Raw genomic sequence first — 18,262 nt, forward strand, 5'->3', positions numbered from 1 at the left:
ATTTTCGTAATTTCGGTTGAATTTGCCCATTTTGGTAATATTGAAGGCAAATATGCCTAGTTTGGTACAAAAACCTAATATATGTGTTTAGTTTAAAGGAAACATTTTCTTTAATTTTAAGGTAATCTTCCATGCCTGAAATTAATAAATAAAAATTGTTTTTAATTTCCTACAAATTTATCCCTTGAAATATTGTGAGCATAAGTTCATCAAAGAAGCTTGTGGTATTACCTTTTCAAAGTTCAGCCCCATTGACCTGTGCAATCAAAACAATCTATCTAAAAGGAATTAAAAAAATGCACCAATATATATTTTCTTGAAGTTTTTTCCTTTATTATATAATATGAGAAAGAAAGTTTATGACATAATACATAATATGATACGATTATGCATTAGAAAAACAACAAAAGCAAAAGTACTTTTAATAAACATTTTTCTCTATTCTCTGTATATAGTTCATCAAAACCTTAATTAAGAAAGAGTAATTAAAATATTTGGATTTTTTTAGCTTAGAGAGATAAGTGTAAAAACAGTGGTTAAAAATGTTACTCAATGAAGCAAGAGAAAAAGAAATAATTGCATTAATTTTATCTATTAAAAATAATGTTGGAAATATGTTACAGACTATAATAGAATGTTTTTGTACTAATAACTTAAATATTAGTTTATTGGACTAACTTATAAGTTAGTTTTACTAATATAAAAGTGTTTAGTAAGATATATTAAAGTGATTCATTTTAAAAATTGAGATGCTTGTTTAATTATTTTTTAACCTATAATGTTGTAATATATTTTTTATTAAAAAAAATTTTTAATTTTTTTAATCATTAGTGTTTCGTTACACAATGTTATATGAAAATTACTTATAAAATAATAGTTAATGTTAAGTAATAAAAAAATAATTTCAAAAAATAAATTAAAATAAATATTTATTAGAATGATTTGTCTAAAACAAATTGGATAGATACAACTTTTAAAAATAAATAGAAAGACTAAAAAATTTAAATACTTTTTTGAAAGCACTCAAATTACAATTACATAATATATCTTTATATTGAAAGTATAAATTTTATTTATATAGCAAAACTTACATTTATCTATCATTTTTCATTTTTTTCAACTTATCAAATAATCTTAATCGGATAAAGTAGTTTATTACTTCAGCTAATTTTCCCAAAACACATTCATAATCTAATTTTAATCATTCTATGTAAACATTTCAAGAAATGATGATCATCGCACTTTTGATAAGAAACATTTTCCACAAACTAACTCTTTCCTGTGTTTTATATATGAAAAATAAATATTTAATGTGATTTAAGAAAATAAAAAACAAATACAATATTTTCATGAGTCAAAATTGAAAATTTATTTCTAAAAAATAAAAGTAAACATTGGTCTCCCTGAGGTGCAAGTGAAAGACCTACTCTAACACTTCCTATCTAACAACTATATAGACTAAAAATGTATATTGCAAATGAAGGAGGAAATGATATCATAAATGTATTTCACTGAGATTCTATATATTTCAAGGTGGTAACTGAAGCGAATGGAAACTGTAACAAGTCTCTCTAAAATAGCTCTAAAAGTTTAATTATACAGAATACTTAAGAATAATACATAGAAAAAAAACACATCAAGGCAGTGAAATTTATGTCAATGTGCCTATCTGTTGCAGCCTTGATATGAAAAGATTGATACAAGGGAAGAAATACATCTGAAAACAAGAACTGTTTCCTAAGCAGTTCCAAAGAAAATGAAAAATGAGAACCAGTCAATGTATAACTTGCTTCACATCACATGCATCAGGCTCACCTTGAAGTGTTCTTATGATACTGAGCAGTCCAAAATGATTTGACAAAGAGGACTGTAAACAAATGAACTGATCTACACTGTATGCTCTATCTGGTGATACTCAAGATTGCGAAGAACAATTCGGGCAAAGATTTTTGCTTCAAGTGGAGCGGTTGCTGCTGCAGCCGCACCACGCAGAACTCGGGGTGCTCCCAAGCTCTGCATGAGGCTAGCATGGTGCATGGCATGTCGTCCACCAGGAATTGTAAACTGCAATTGAAAAATCAACGCATAACAACGTCAGAATTCAAACTGAATATGGATTACAAAATGCCTATGCTGCTACTTGCTATAGTTACCTGGAGAAGAGCAAATGCTGCACAAGCCTTGAGTATAGATGATTGATTTCGTAGCATAGTGATGAATCTTCCAATTTCAGCACCACTGAGAAACAATAAAAATAAAATACGGTAGAGGTTCCAACATGAGTAAACCATGGATAACCGATTGCAGAAGAAAATCTTAATGAAAGGAAGAACGAACTCTAGAGCACAAGGTATACCATTAAAACCAAAAAAAACAGCACAACTGCAGAAACATAGAGAAGAGACAATATAATGAAGCTGTCCAGCCTCCATGCATGGTGATATATTATACATCTATGAAAGATGATGAATGAGAGAAGCTATAAACACGATCCAATCCCATAACAAACCTAGCAGCATTACACGGCAAGTGCCAAAAGCCACAAAAAATTGACCTTGCTTTGGCATAGTAAAACATCTGAAAGTAGGATTTAAATAGCATACGCATGTTAAACTGTCATAATAATTATTGAAAAAAAACATTTTGTAATTCCTTCCAGTCTTACGCTCCATGAATTAGACACGAAGGAGACTTCTCAATCAAGCATTGTCGCTGAGTAAAAAATTCACTCAGAAAGAAGAAAGAAACAAAACATACTAGGGGGCAGTTTTTATCACTTCATTTAATATTCACAAACAATACTTTCATGAAACAGAAACTTCGGAAATAATTGGTCAAAATACCTATATATGCCCATACTAAATATATATATAGCTGAATGAATGCCCATAAACGAGGAAAAGTGTTAAAAAATTAAAATTCTATGCACTATTGCAACATAAAATTTTGATGCTAAAACAAAGAATACAGGAAAAGCAAGCAGCTGACAATGGCTTTGTATCATCAGAAAACAAGATCATACATGAGGTAGTAAGGTACAACAATAATGAAGAACAACTTTTACAAGGTATAAGGAGGAAAGCAAACCTGCATCTTAGATGTCCCGCTTCTTGAATACGTGCACCTTCAGTAACCTGTGCTAATGCTGCAGGAGCAGATGACGCAGCAGCAGCCGCAAATGCTTGTGGATCAGAGAACATTAGAACAAAAGCTTCAATGTGTTTCAAAGCCATCCTTCTAGCTCCATCCAAGCTCACACTCTTAGAAGTACTTTCAGATGGAGTGCCTACTAAAGCATATTCATCCATTCTGCAAAACATGTCACGATGCTCAAATATACACATAAAATGATCTCTCATACCCAGTTTCATTGGTTAAGCAATTATTTTACAGTAAAGTCATTTTATTTTTTTTTCATATATTCACACTATAAATACAGAACAGAACAAATTAGAACAGAAACAAAATAAACCAAAGATCCACCAAGTATTCAAATAATAAGAATGAACAAACTTCAATAAATAACATTTACCAAATGAAAAAAAAAACATTCAAAGAAACAAAAAGAAAGGGTAACAGGGACACAGCCGATTTTAATCAAATTAATTACCTCCCGTCAAACATGTAAGCCAATGCCAAAGCAGCCATGAAGCGTGCCATTTTTGATACTGATGAAGAACAGAGATCAACAAGCGCAGATACTCCACCTTCCTCTACTATTCGTAGAGCATTACTAGCATTGAAAGCAAGATTCCATAGTGCCCCTGCAGCAGTTTCATGAACATCCTGAAAGTGGAAGGTGGCTTGAATCTAATCAGAATTTTACATATATAAATAGATAAAGATGCTAAAAAAAATACAGACAAAAGGTATGTAAATGCTTGTGGGATGATAAATACTTGTGAGCAAAGTCTGAAGGAGCCAAAACTCACATAGTATACACGACAAAGTATCTCCCACAAGAGACTAAGATGCAAAGAATGAAAGCTTAAAAACAGGAAGACCAGATATTCCTTTAGTAAAAAGTTGAATTTCAACACATGATAGGCCTGTGAATTATACGCATTTCATGCCCAAACAACTCTTGCTTGAGAGGGAATGTGATATTCATGTGTCATCACTTGATAGCTAAAGCCCTTTGGGATGTCAGCAATAACGAAAGTAAAAAAATTATCATATCATAACCTAGAAAAGTAACTACTAAAAAACAAAACATCCCAGTTGCTAGCAACAAATAATAGTTGTTCTGTTTAACCACCTACTTAACCTGCATAACATATGCAGTATGAAAAAAACTATTGATAGAACCCAAAAGGGAAAAAGGCTTATGGAACCCCACCAATATAATTGCAAACAGCTACTCTAAAGCAACTTAAAAGACTAAAATAATAACACCACCAACAAGGAACTAGTTGAACCACCAAAATGGGATACTTTTTTGGAATTGCTATGTACTTGTCTAGCACTGAATTATAAACATACACGTAAGCATCAAACATGAAGGGAATAAATTACCTCTGCTTCAGAGCGTGCAAGTGCAATCAGAGGTGCAACACCTCCTTCTCGTCCAATGGCAACACTAAGCAAACAAAAACCAACATTAATGAATACAAGCATAATCTAATACAGAAAGATAATGAAATTTTATTATGACAATTTTTTTAACCAAGTTCGAAACCATATCTTAGTCAAAGAAAATGAACAAAAAGTAAAAAATAGAAAGAGCACATTGAACTAAAATCATTTATTTTATTAGTGAAAACCAGAACAGATCCTCTAATTCGTCTTCTGCTTTTAAACAAAGGAGGTTGGAAACTATCTATGATGCAACTACAAAAATTATATGCAACTACAAAAACAGCAGCATTGCCCATACAAATAACCAAAAGAAATACCAGAAAGGACATTAAATATTAAACCTTATATCTATCTGGAATTGGATGAAGGGAATGGAAGAGAGATTTAGCTTTAGATAATTATAGAAGGTATTGCAATAAGGTCTAAAAGTGTACAAAATAAAATTGAAAGGAAAAACAGAGTGGTAGAAAGCCTATTCCATGATTTTCCAATTTCCCCCATGGCTCATCATAAAGATTTAAGTTTATGAATGGCGATAAGATTACAAATATTTAGAAGATTTCAAAACTCAGTATCATTTTTATAAATTAAAAAGAAAAGATAGATTTGTCAAAAAAAGGAATCAAGAAGAATATAAAAAGGCACACTTGTAATAATTTGTATATTTTATATTCAAGAGTTGTTTTATATAAAGTGAAGATAATGGATAAAAATATTAGCAATGAAAAAAGTTAATCTATCATTCCATTTCTTAAATAGTATGCTTAACATTAACTTCGGTGTTAAGAAGATGGTTCACTGTAGTGTACTAAATTATAAACACATTCTTTAATTTTTAAGATGACTTTTCTCTGCAATTAAAGATAGGTTCTCTCTGTTAGACTGACTTTTGACAATTTATAAGCATAGACAAAAAGATAAATAAAGCATGATATACATAAGATTTCTAAAGTATTTTTTTAATCAAATCCTCTCAAACCCAAAAGAAGAGATAAAAAATGAAAGGAACATAAGAAAGCAAAAGAGCAAACAAAAAAAAAACAACTAAACCAAAACACTAATAAGTAAGTACTACTACGAAACCTGAAATAATGAAATCATTCAGTCCTAAAAGAGAAATGTGATTTTTCGTAGACAAATGTTTGTACCCCGATACTACATCAGATATGACATATTCCAAACAAGTCTTAAGAATCAAGATTCTGGGAGATCAAATACAAACTGAAATCTTTGAAGTACCTATTAGTTTCCGAGACTGATAATCCCCACAGAGCTCCAGCAGCCCTCTCTTGAAGTCCAGGGGAGGCATTAGCACAAGCTTGGGCAAGAGCAACCTATAGAAACCACAATGTCAAAACATAAACACACTAAACTTTTCAGTCTCCTGCAAGATCAATGCTCTGGTAAAAGGATTTACAAGATCCATTAAAAGATTATATTTGTTCAGAAAGTGGAAAAAATAATTTTATTCATCTCTATAACCTCTACATATTGACTGTCAAATAAAGTTGAGAATGTTTGGGAAACATTATTTCTTAGTATCCAAATATACTATTACATAAAAAAATGATTCCAGTAGAAATTAACATTTATCACATACTATTTACAAGGATGCATTTTAAAAAGTCTAATCATGTATACCAAGTATCTTAGCCTAGGAAATAGTACCCATTTATGCAGAGATTAATAGAGACAAGGATAAAGCTGAGAGAGGGAGAAAACTGAAGAGGAATTTCTGATAGTGATAAAATGGATTTGTTACAGAGAATGCAAATGTACATGTATTGTAGACTACTACGGAGTGGCTGCTGAGTTAACAGTCAGTTACACAGTTACAGCTAAGCTGAAACTTAGCAGACTATCATTAACACTAGAATATTATATCTCTAAAATGGATGTTCTGCATATAGGATGTACTGCAGAAGAAAGCAATTTCACTCAACCAATTCCATTCTATCTCCCAGACTCTCTCACCCTTTCTCCATTCCTCTCCCTCCCCCTCTCTAAATTTAACAACGGTTTTAAAGTGCAGGTTTCTCCCTTATTTTCTCTCAGATTTTCATTTTCTTCGGGAATGTTTCTTATCATCCCTTGTATCTTTCTATTTCTATTTAATACTACAATTTTTTCTATTTAAAAGTAATAGCTTAACCTTGTAAGAACTTACCAAGGCCTGAACTCCACCAGATGCGGCAATGGCTTCTCGATTTCTATCGTCAAATGACAAATTCCAAAGTGCACCTGCAGCCTCTTGCCTGTATAAATATCAGGGTTAAAGGAAAGGTACTGCAATAATTAATATGTTTCAAGGTAAAAGATCACAGGCTGAAGAGAAAAGGCAACAATTGTAAATCAATTAAACTGTTGTATAAATGGTTTATGAAACCAATTTCTAAAAGCAATGGCCATTTTCTTTAATCATATGGCAGTTCAGGTCATTGTTTGTCAAGTCTGTAGTTAGTTACAGCTTCTAAGATTAGTATTGGTTTAAGTGAGTTTATTTGTAGCAAACTTTTGCAGTTGCGTTGAGATATATAATTTATTAAAAATACAGGTGTTGAGTCAGTGTTTTCTTTCACAATTATTCAGAGTCTTATCTCATACAAATATATTCACTTGGGTTCCCTTTATTCCACCTAATCCCTATTTTTTTTATCAAAAACATACCTAAAAGCTATACACAGGTACAATATCACACACATGCAAAGACCAGTTAAACATTACCTAACGCCCTCGTGGGGAGAACGAGTAAGTTGAACAAGAGCCTCAAGAGCACCTGCTTCTTGTCCAACGGCAGCATTGTTACTGTTACTATCTCCATGAGCAGCTAAGTTAGCCAATGCACGAGCAGCCTATATTTAAAAGTAGTTATTTTAATAACCCCACACCAATGCAATTGCATCCCTCAATGGAAAGCAAAAGATTTGAAAAAAATATAACAGATTCTGAAGAATCAATTTATAAGTTAAAAAATAATGCCCATGCATATGTATTTAATGTAAACATGAAGAATTCATAGAAAATTATATAAAGCATCTCTTAGCTAGATCATCATTAGCATTGTATATATTGGCAAGATCACAACTAACACAGGCATGTCATCCCCCATGCGGCACTAGCACAGAACCATTGACCAAAATAGGACAGTGTAGACCACATTACCATCAAAAACAGAAATGGCATATCAAACTATTCCATTTCTCTCAATATATATAAAAAACTACAAACCTCTGTGAGGTATAACTTATAGCAGACAACTACATATGGAAATAGATCCATGATTCTTGTTCCACTTATAAGTGTACATCATCGTTATCCAGAATAGGAAATATGCAACATTGTTCTCAATCATGATTATCAAGCTCGAGTTTTAACTCTAAAAATGTACAAGTTGACAAATCCACAACCCGTTTCATGTTAACTCACTTGTAGGTTTGTTTTTTATAGTGGGCTCAGTGGGATCATAAACTCAGGTGAACTTGGTCAAACCCCCAACTTAGAGAGTTCAACTGCCGTTTTTTAACTGTAAATGATGCTCCTTTGTGTCATTTTGGCATGCAAAAATGGAAGAAAAGGGAAGACCCACGTTTAGGGTTCTCCACAATTCATCAATGTGTTGTTTCTCTTTGCTGTTGGTGACAGAGCTACTCTTCTCATCATGCTGCCCATCTCGCTGCTGATTACAATGCCCATCCTGACTCACTGCATCCCTTCTCTATCTGCTATTTGTTCTTCGCATCGAGGTTTCAAGCACGTGGCAGCTATCTTCTCCCTACAGTCTTGTGGTTTGCAAATTTCTTGAAACTCCATTTTCTCTATACAATTTGCAGACATTTATCTTCTTTTATCTATGAAATGTCATCATATTAAGAACCTGTTTTGTATGAACTTATATTCTATTTGGAGTTGTTTGAACTTATTTAATAGCAATGAACTACTTGACTTGTTACTTTATCATTGAGGTTAAAAATTTTGCATTATGGAAGTAAAAGGCTCAAAGTTATTACAGGTATTTCAATAATTTTTTATATGAAGTAAATAGATAAGAGTTCACGTTTCAAGTTTATGAATCAAGCTTACAGACCTTTCACTAGTTTGCATAAACTCTTGATTTTTAGCAACCTTGTTATTAATCGAAGATGGCAGAAGGCAAAAATTCTGCCATACAAACATACCATTGTGGCCTATGGTGCTGCCATTGTGAGCCTCCCTTCACAAATTGCCTATGGCAGTTGGCAAAAAAACCGTCATAACTGCCATGGCACCAAAAGTTAACACTGAGAAAAGATAGAGAATATAAGTCCAGAAATTCAAGAAGGAACCTAGAATCAGAATGAAATTCCAGATTCAAGTAAACAGCCTTGTAATGCGATGGCACCATCAATGTCAAAAGGATTTAGCCATTGCTAAGCCTTCCAACTTCCAAGCTAAGGACTCTAGGTAAAAAATCAAATAATACCACCGACAACACAATTTCATAGCCCCCACCCCCACCCCCACCCCTTTGCAGGAGCAAAAAGGAAATAACAATTATTGTTGGAAAGCCACCTCAATCATGGTCACTCCTAGCCAGCCTTAATTTCAGGCTCAAGGATGGTGTTTAGCCTTGCATCAACTAGAGATAAGATATGAATTAAATAGAGCTTATGAAGTTTGTAAAATCCTCACTTTACAAACCGATATTATGGAATTAAATTAAGCCCAAACTCTAAGAATTTTCAATCATGTACACACTCATAAAACCATTTTTAAAATATCTACGATGGGTTCCAATATTGAATTGGCAGGTATTATCAATGAAATAAAACAGCTTCAAAGATTTTAGTAATTGAATTGGATGGTACCCAAATACTAAAAGGTGGTGCTACCTGCTCTTGCACTCCCTCAAATTTGCACTTACGTGCAAGCATCACCAGAGCATGCACACCTCCTGCCAGTGCAACCTCTGTACTACACTTGTCATCGGCTGCCAAATTAGCCAATGCACCAGCCGCCCGTTCCTGAAAAATTAAAACTATCTAATCAACCAACTGTCTTACACATTATAAAACAGCAACTTACATTACTGGATATAAGAAGTAATATAATAAAAGTAACTTAAGAAACTCAACATAAAACCAGAACTTACTAAAACTCCATCTCCACTAGAGGACCACTTGAAGATAAGATCCACTAAAGCTTGTATTCCACCGGCTTCAGCAATAGCACCCTATGATGGAAGGCTCTTAAGTTTATAATTTAAAGCATTAAATGCCAACAAATGAAAACTATATAACATACAAAATCCAAATTCCAACCTTGTGCTCTTCTCCAACAGAGAGATTCCATAATCCTCCGGCAGCCTCTTCAGCCACCAGCTTGTTCATAGACCTAGCCAAACCAGCAAGAATCTCAATCCCACCTTCTTCTGCAACAGCTTTGGCCACATTGGCATTGACAGACAAATTTGCAATGGCCTGCACAAATTTTGAAAATTTAGAGAAACAAGTCCACATTGATTATGTTAGATTGTTCTTGGCTCAGATTTATAGTGAAAAACGCATCTTAAACGCACAAAATATCAAGACCACCTCAGCAAAAATGTAAGCATTAATTTTTCTCACAACAGATCAGGTAAAAAATGACTATAAATTATCAGGTAGACTGTATTTAAACAAAGGGATAGAAAGAGTACCTTGGCCGCCTCAGATTGAAGCCCTTCCCTCCAAGACTTTGCCAGGCCAAGTAGGAGGCGTATGCCTCCATCTCGCATAACTGCTTCAGCCCTTCCACAATCTATGCTAGCATTTTCGTCATCAATTACAACAAAAGTTGCAAGTCCTGTGGCTGCCCTCTCTTGAACATCCTCCTGAGAACTCTGCATTAGACTAAGCAAAAGTGCTCCACCTTGTTCAACCCAGAAATTATCAAGACCCTGCTGAGGACTCTCAGCAGAACGCAAAAGTGTGTGAGACAGCATCCACTCAAGCCAGGGTATAATTTCATTAAGATCCTTATCATTATTCTTTGAGGTCCTCCAGTTCAAAAACACATTTTTTCCTCTCTTTGTATTATCAAAAAATAAAGAAGCCAGTCCTTTAAAAATATCAGTACGAAGGGAAACTAATAACTTGTTTTTATATTTACTAGCAGAAAAGCTAGTGTCCTCTTCGAGGATAGGACAATTCAGAGCAATCAAAACCCTCAAATTCTGTGTTAAGGATAACAGTCTGAAAACAGCGGATGGTCCAATATCAGTTCTTGAAACATCTAACCCAATCAGGTTAGGAAGTTTATGCCAAAGATGGGAAACCACACCCCACTTCATACTTGAAGTCCCCGCCACAGAAAGGAAACGAACTGATAACACATTTCCCAGTGCAACCTCGTCAACATTCAGACAGTCAATGAAACCAATATCAGTCAACTTTGGACAATGCTTAGCCAAAACATTAATAGCATCACCATTTACATCCCTGATACCCGAGAGTCTGAGCTTACTCAAGTTAGGACAGCAATGAGCTATTGCTTTAATAGCATCACTACTTATTCTCTCACAAAAATCTGGTCCAAGCTGAAGGCTCTCAAGTGCCTCATGCCGAGCTACAATCACTGAAAGAGTTGCATCACTAATCTTCCTGCAATAGTCACCGCTCAATTCACGCAAGTTCTTAGCTCGAAGATGAATTATTGCATTAGCAGATTCCTCCCCCCGAAACCTGAGCTTCTGTAGATGCACACACCTGGGAGCAAGTGATGAAGCCATGTCAGCATCAAACCTGTGCGAACGAAGATCCAGAGAAGTCCACAGACACGGGGAGCTACCAAGAGACCTCCATGTTTTACAAGTTGACGACAAGCTAGCTCGATCTCGGTAACTCAGACATGACAACAGCTGAATTACTGTGTCATCAGGCAAGCAGTTCCAATCAACAACTCCTTGGGGTTCCAAATGCAAAACCTCCTCCTGAACTTCAGGGGAACTAGATTGCACCACATTCCCTTTACTTTTCCTTGCCACTTTCCTCCTCACTCTACGATTCATTTCTCAACAAAATCACACAAAAACCTTCAAACTTCAAACCCCAAATCCCCAAAACACTGCAAGAATTCACCAATACAACATCCTCAGACACACAAATCCAAAACTACTGAAAAAGATAACACCAACCTCCAAAACACAATCACCCCTCCACCCCAAAAAAACCCTAGTCTTCAACCAAAGTTAACACATCAAAAACAAGATAACAAACAGACCTGAAACCCCGCAACACAAAACAACCCACCTTAGATGCCTAAAAACGGATAAAAACACAAAATTCATATGCAGGTAAGAGCACACAAAAAAATATTAAAATGTTATTATTTTCTCAAACCTGTGGACTCAGGGTATTTGGTCTTTGTTGTCACACAAATCAGATGCATTCAATAGAATTCTCAATGAAACCCATCAAAGAAAAAGGAGTAAAGAATGAAGTTTGTTGAATGGGGTGCGGAGAGAAAGATGGATAATTCAAAGGGAAATTCAAAGGATGAGAAAAGGTTGTCTTACATGAGAGGGTCGAAGGAAGAAAATGAGAAAGAAAAGGAGACGGTTGATTAGGTTAAATAAAAGGGAAATGTGAGAGAATACAATAGAATTCCAGCATTGGGGAAAAGGGAAGGGAGGAGGGACGAAGGATGGGATGGGAAGGAAGGGGAGAACAACAATGCTGTGAAACTACAACTCACAAAAATCACCATCTTTTATATCCCTTATTTCATAAATAATTTCATCCATTTGCATCATAAATAAAATAACATCATCTTATTTCTTATTCTTAGACATCATTATTCATCTTCTCAAATTATTATGTAATGATTTAAAATATGTATTAGGATACTTTAAACAGTTTCTATATCTTAATTTCTCTTACATGTTTATTCTTGTACTTTTTTTTTCTATTGTCTAATATGTTATCTTTTTTATGTTAATATTATGACAGAGTACGTAAAACAACATGTCTATTAATTTCACCAAACTTTATTATTCTCCATGTAGTTATGGTGGATTAGCTTCTTAAGTAGTTCATTGTGGCAATGAACTTTAACTGTTACATTAATCTCAACACTATAGTTAGTTCGGTGTACTTCAAATGTCATATCAGTCGCACACCACCTCCATGACAACATAGCCAAACATAATTTCTAAAAGCATAACATTATGAAAATCAATGTCTTGAAGTATAAGAATTTTTAGAAATTAATTTTCTGAATTCAAATTTAAAGATGAGTTTATACATATTAAATAAATTTAATATATATGACATTTGAAAAAAAAAATAGAAATGTCATCTACTCCAAATCACAAAAAGATTCACTTTGCCACTCTAGGATTGTTGTTTTAGAAAACTAGACATAATCAAACTTAACCGAATATTACATTAAAAAATGTATTTATTTAAAAACATATAAATTGTATGGTTGTTTTAATTTGGTTTTAAAATTTAAATTAATTATTAATAAAAGTGGTTCAATTAAACTTAATTTAGCTCGTAAAAAACCCATATTCAATTGAATTTTGGAAAAAAAATTCATTAAGTCACTTCCATATAAAACAAACAAAAAGGATTGATAGTAATATAATTTTTGTTTTAGTGATAGATTGTTTTTGTTTAGTATGCCTCAAAAAACCTAGTTGTTATGACAAAATCCATGCCCTTAGAGTTTAATTTTTGACATTTTCTCTACGAAAAGTGTTGTTGAATCTTCTGTATTTTAATCGTTTGGGTAGTTCAAAATTTATCTAAGATTATATTACCTTTGTCTTATATGTATTAAAACAATGTTAAACAATTTTATTATCTTAGTTATAAGAAATATGGTACCACTTGTATTAATTGTTAATTTTCTGTAAGCTTTTTACTTTACTGTGAAGTATATTTAAAAGTGCAATCAATTGTTAGATTAGATTTTAACTTAATTCAATTTAACTAGATTTAGTTGAATAGATTAAATAATAATTTTAATGTATAAATAAAATAATAATTTTCAAAATATTATAAAGTTGACAAAATACTAAAAATTTAAAACAATGACCATAAAACTCATACATGTTTTAATGGGATCCCATAGAAGAATGACAAACAGGATCTCCCACTAAAATATTTATATTTTTCAATAATAATTCGTGTGATATAAAATATTCTATATGATAAAACATAATTTATTGTATAGTATAATAATTAGACCGTTAGAATTTGTACTATATATTTATCACGTAATTAAGTCAAGTTATCGGTTTAATACTCATATATTCATTCATTGTCTAATCCAATCTTAACAAATAAATAAAAAATAACTGTAAAAATTTTGTTAGTTAAGGACATTCGCTCGTTTTCCTTCAAAGTGAAAATAATTTGTCAACAACACGTATTAATAGTATAAGTCATACTTATTTGTTAAGAGAGATATTACTTGGAATTATAAGTTATGACATTAAATATAATCATTACTTAAATCTTTCAATTTATTATACTTCTGAAGTATAATAGATTAATTTTTTAATAATTTTGATGAATTATACATTTCTTTTTTATACCAACTCTAAAGACGTATTTATTTCAATAGTCTTTTGAAGTTTCATTTTTCCAAAAAGTTACCAAATTTTCAATTTTTTGAGTCAATTCCAAAAGTGTTTATCATGGTTTTCACTAAATAGGTTATTCTAAAAGTTAGATTATTTAATTTACGGTAAACACAATGGACATTCCAAATTCAAAATTCCAACCATTATTGGTTTATTAAAAATAAAATTAAAATATACAAAATAGAGATATAAAATAAGTTGTTTAGAAGTAAAGATGGGTCACGATAAGTAACATGACTACCAAAGCAAGGTTGAAGAATTCCTAAAGGATCTAATAGAAGTTAAATCGTGTTAAGTGCAATGACAACGAAATATAATAATGTGAAAATAGAGAAAAAAGAGAGTGAAAAGTTGTGTTTTTTTTCCCTAAAATTAAAATATACAATATTAATCCCCATAAGAAAAACTAACATGATATGAGGAGACCCCCCATTAATTTTTATAACAACGGATTTGGTTTCCCCATTATAGTATGTTACACTAATTCTTATAATTGTGACACATTAAATGATTTTTTTCCCTAATAGATATTAATGTAAGACATCGATATATCCAAGTTAATTATAAAAATAACTTCTTTGTATTGGGTAAGTATGGTTTCCCATATTCAAACAAACTCTAGGTTGGAATATACAGATAGATGATAACTTATTATTCCACTAACACTATTCGATAAAATTTAAATAAGCTAAAAACACAATAAACTCGTATATATTTAATGATCGAAACAAACTAAATAATCTCTTCTTAACCATTATATGAGTGTCCAACATGTATATAAATTATGATAGTTATACCAAATTATTTAGTAAGAATATTTTAAAATTAATATTTACTTTTATTTGAAATTGAATATTAATAATTTCAAATTAATGAACATGTTGTACACCGAAAAGTATTCATCTAACACCTTAAAACACTTTTGATGTAATGTTCTTTTCAAAGTTATCAAATTCCATTAAAAGTATGGACAATATGTTCTCCCGAATATATTTTTAAAGAAGAAAAAAACAATTGAAATGATAAAATATTGAAAATCTTGTAAAATACCAATAATTTTCTTTCATACGAGTCTTCCAACGCTCAAACGATGGAAAGAATTCATTCTTTATGATATTTTGAACAGAGTTACATACTAGTTGATGGAAGATGATACATTTCTTCTGAACAGAGTTACATTGTTCAAAGAGTGTTAGAGCAACTTGTAGTAGCAGTTATTTTCTGAGAGGAGAACCTCGTAGCCTTTCCCACATGGACACCTAAATCCAAGGCTTACGCACTTTTCAGCCCACTCAACACTAACAGCTTCTTCAGAATCTCCTGCTCCCAAATCATCCTGCAAAACCACATGAATTCAAACATCAAAATTAATCTAAGAAGACGAAGCCAAACATACACATACCTGAGGAAGGACTTTCTCATCTTCGGCAGCTATACACTCTTCTTCTTCCCTTACATTTTCTTCCTCATCATCCTTCATAACCTCATCCCACCATTGCCTCATCTCTTTCAATCGCTCCTTCATCCTTCTCAGTTTCTGCAACCACAAAACAAACAAACAAAGCAAACCCGTTATTCCAAACCCTAAAAGATCCAAACTTTTTATTCCCCTTTTAATTTCTCAACCCTCCGTACCACTGAATCAGGAGTGGCGGTTTCCTCGGCGTTCAGACTCGGCGAAGGTGTGGAGAGATCTGAGACACTCCTCCTGAGGCCCGGCGGCAGGGGTGGCAGCCCGGACCCTCTCTCCGCAGGAGTGGGAGGCGCCGGAGCCGGAGGGCGGTAAGGGTCGGAAACGCAGCGGCGGAGGACGGGGAAGGAGCGGCGCTTGTTGACGAGGGAGTTGAGGTTGAGCGGAATGGGGACGGCGGAGAAGCCGTAATGGGAGAGGTCCTCCTGGTCACAAAATAACTTCTTGGTGGAGGGCTCCCCGGAGAAAGAACACGAGGGCGGCGATCGGCGCTTCATGGGGTTGTTGACCGCGGAGCAGGGCGGCTGACGGTGGCAGCAGCCGTTGTTGAGGTGCATCATGGACAAGAGGTCGGTGGGCTCCACCACTGTCGTGGGATCAGCGTGATCGTGCATCGGTTGTGAGTTTGCCATGCTGGGGCATTTGTGTTTGGGAGGTGTTTGTGTTGGCGTTGGTTGTGGAGAATTTGCGGTGACGGGTTCTTTCTGAGCATGAACTTCACCCATTTTCTTGAACTCTTTCTTTCTGATTTCGCGTTCTTTTTCTTTCTTTGGTTTTGCTTCCAGAAAATGGGAGTCGCCACGGTGAAGAAGGCGAAGGGCTTTGGGTTATATATGTGTGAAGAGTATTTTGAATTTTTAACGGCTATTGGCGGCTTCTGTTTAAGCTTTTAGGATAACCACGCTTTATTAATGTTACAATTTTTCTAAATAGAGATAACTAATTAGTCTGAATAATTATTAAATACTCTAAAACAATTTTTTAATAAGTATTTTTATGTACGTTCATTAGTTTTTTTAAAAATTAAAATATATAATATTACATTTGAATATAATAATCATGATCGTTGTCAAAATTTGTGTAGAAGTCAGATTAACGATTAATAAATTTCTTTTCTTATTAGCAAACGTAATTTTTTTTTCTAGAAAACATAATTACAGTGTAGTAATTTATTCTAAATCCTAACAATGGATAATTGTAGGCGGAAGCATATACTTTGAAACAAAGAAAATACGTTCCCTTTTCAAAACATGAATTTGCGTATCTTGCTTAATTACTAATTAATGAATCGACTATATTTTAACTGTTCGGACTAGATTCAACCACATTCAATTTTAGTTTAAAACTTTTAATCCGTAAAAAAAAGTATTTGATAGCATTTTATTTTTATAAAAAATTAAAATAATTTGTTTGAATATGACATGAAGAAATTAAAATTTAAGATATATATAATATTTTGATTAGTTAAAATTTTAAATAATATACCATTCTTATATTATCTTTTTCACTCACTTTTAATTGAGATATTTTCCGTTTAGATTTATTTTATGTATTATCAACCTAATTTAAATCAATATTTTGGGAAAAAAAATTAAGGTATCAAAACAAATATACAAACTTTTTTTAAAATAATAAATTAAATATGTTTTTAGTCCCTCGTGTGATTTTAGATTTCGTTCTTCTTTCAAACGTTGATACACTTTGATTATTCATATTAAGAAACTTTAATTTTTAGTCCTTGAAAACCAACGGCGTTATATTTAATCTGATGTGGCTAACGATTGTATCACGTATGATATCAACTTACTTTCCCACTATGTGCCACGTTTCATACCAGTGTTGTAACTTAAAAACTCTTATTCTTTCCACAACCACCACCACCGTAATGACGTTAAGCCATCACCTTCCACCATCATCGTTTTCATCTTCGCCATCGTAGGACCTTCACACTGCCATGACGAAACAAACCTGCAAACTCAAACCACCATCGCGAAGCCAAATCGAAGTCAAGAGACCTTCATTGTGCATCAATTCATCTTCCTCCACCACCATAGAGACCCAAATCAGAACCCAAGAACACCAAAATCACATAACCCTAAATCCCCAATTTTCAAAAACCTCCACATCGTGCGTCTTCCTTCTCATCACAATCATTTTCAATTTCAATTTCACAATTGAACCTAGACAAAAGAGAATTATCGTCTATGATTCAAGATTGGATGAAAAGGTGTTTGGAACATCTCCTACAATGAAATTTGTTGTTGATGGTGTAGATGCATGGTCTTTGAATAACTATGGACCTCTATCTTTTCTCAAGGTTTGTGTTTAGTGTTGTCTTCTGCAGTGAGGCATTGTTAATTTCACATTTGGTAACTCTTCGTAGTGTAATATCATGACAGATATATGAGGCGTGTAGATCATTGTCCTTAAGGACTTATACGCGGCGTATTGTGCAAGCCCCTCAGAATACAACAAGAACTTCTCAGAATATCTGAGGATCTCAGAACTAGCAAGGATCTCTAAAAAGAGAATAAAAAACCCAGAATATTTTTAGGAAGAGAATAAAAGAGAAAAAATGAAACTAAGAGAAGAGAGAATTAGAGGAG

The 18,262-nt window shown here is 33.2% G+C and overlaps 2 protein-coding genes across 5 annotated transcripts; both read right to left on the reverse strand.

Annotated features, from left to right (window-relative positions):
* Positions 1 to 1,490: 1,490 nt before the first annotated feature.
* LOC124839616 (protein ARABIDILLO 1-like) lies at positions 1,491 to 12,275 on the reverse strand. 4 transcript variants are annotated; one of them, XM_047315499.2, is made up of 13 exons: positions 11,934 to 12,275; positions 10,253 to 11,658; positions 9,876 to 10,034; positions 9,707 to 9,787; positions 9,447 to 9,578; positions 7,303 to 7,430; positions 6,746 to 6,833; positions 5,818 to 5,912; positions 4,516 to 4,579; positions 3,611 to 3,786; positions 3,088 to 3,309; positions 2,154 to 2,238; positions 1,491 to 2,064 (listed from the first exon to the last, which is right to left on the reverse strand). In XM_047315499.2, exons 2-13 carry the CDS (start codon positions 11,600 to 11,602, stop codon positions 1,888 to 1,890), a joined length of 2,757 nt encoding a protein of 918 aa, XP_047171455.1. In that variant the 5' UTR covers positions 11,603 to 11,658; positions 11,934 to 12,275; the 3' UTR covers positions 1,491 to 1,887. The 4 variants fall into 4 exon arrangements, with proteins under 4 accessions (XP_047171455.1, XP_047171454.1, XP_047171456.1 ...); XM_047315498.2 differs by having other exon boundaries at positions 10,253 to 11,814; XM_047315500.2 differs by having other exon boundaries at positions 10,253 to 11,852.
* Positions 12,276 to 15,248: 2,973 nt separating this feature from the next.
* Positions 15,249 to 16,516, reverse strand: LOC124839607 (uncharacterized). The gene is made up of 3 exons (XM_088114287.1): positions 15,821 to 16,516; positions 15,588 to 15,722; positions 15,249 to 15,521 (listed from the first exon to the last, which is right to left on the reverse strand). Exons 1-3 carry the CDS (start codon positions 16,379 to 16,381, stop codon positions 15,378 to 15,380), a joined length of 840 nt encoding a protein of 279 aa, XP_087970413.1. The 5' UTR covers positions 16,382 to 16,516; the 3' UTR covers positions 15,249 to 15,377.
* Between the last annotated feature and the right edge of the window lie 1,746 nt (positions 16,517 to 18,262).

This window comes from Vigna umbellata, chromosome 4 (genome assembly GCF_029865625.1).
Source record: "Vigna umbellata cultivar VRB3 chromosome 4, Vumbellata_1.0, whole genome shotgun sequence".
In the NCBI taxonomy this organism is placed as follows: domain Eukaryota; kingdom Viridiplantae; phylum Streptophyta; class Magnoliopsida; order Fabales; family Fabaceae; genus Vigna; species Vigna umbellata.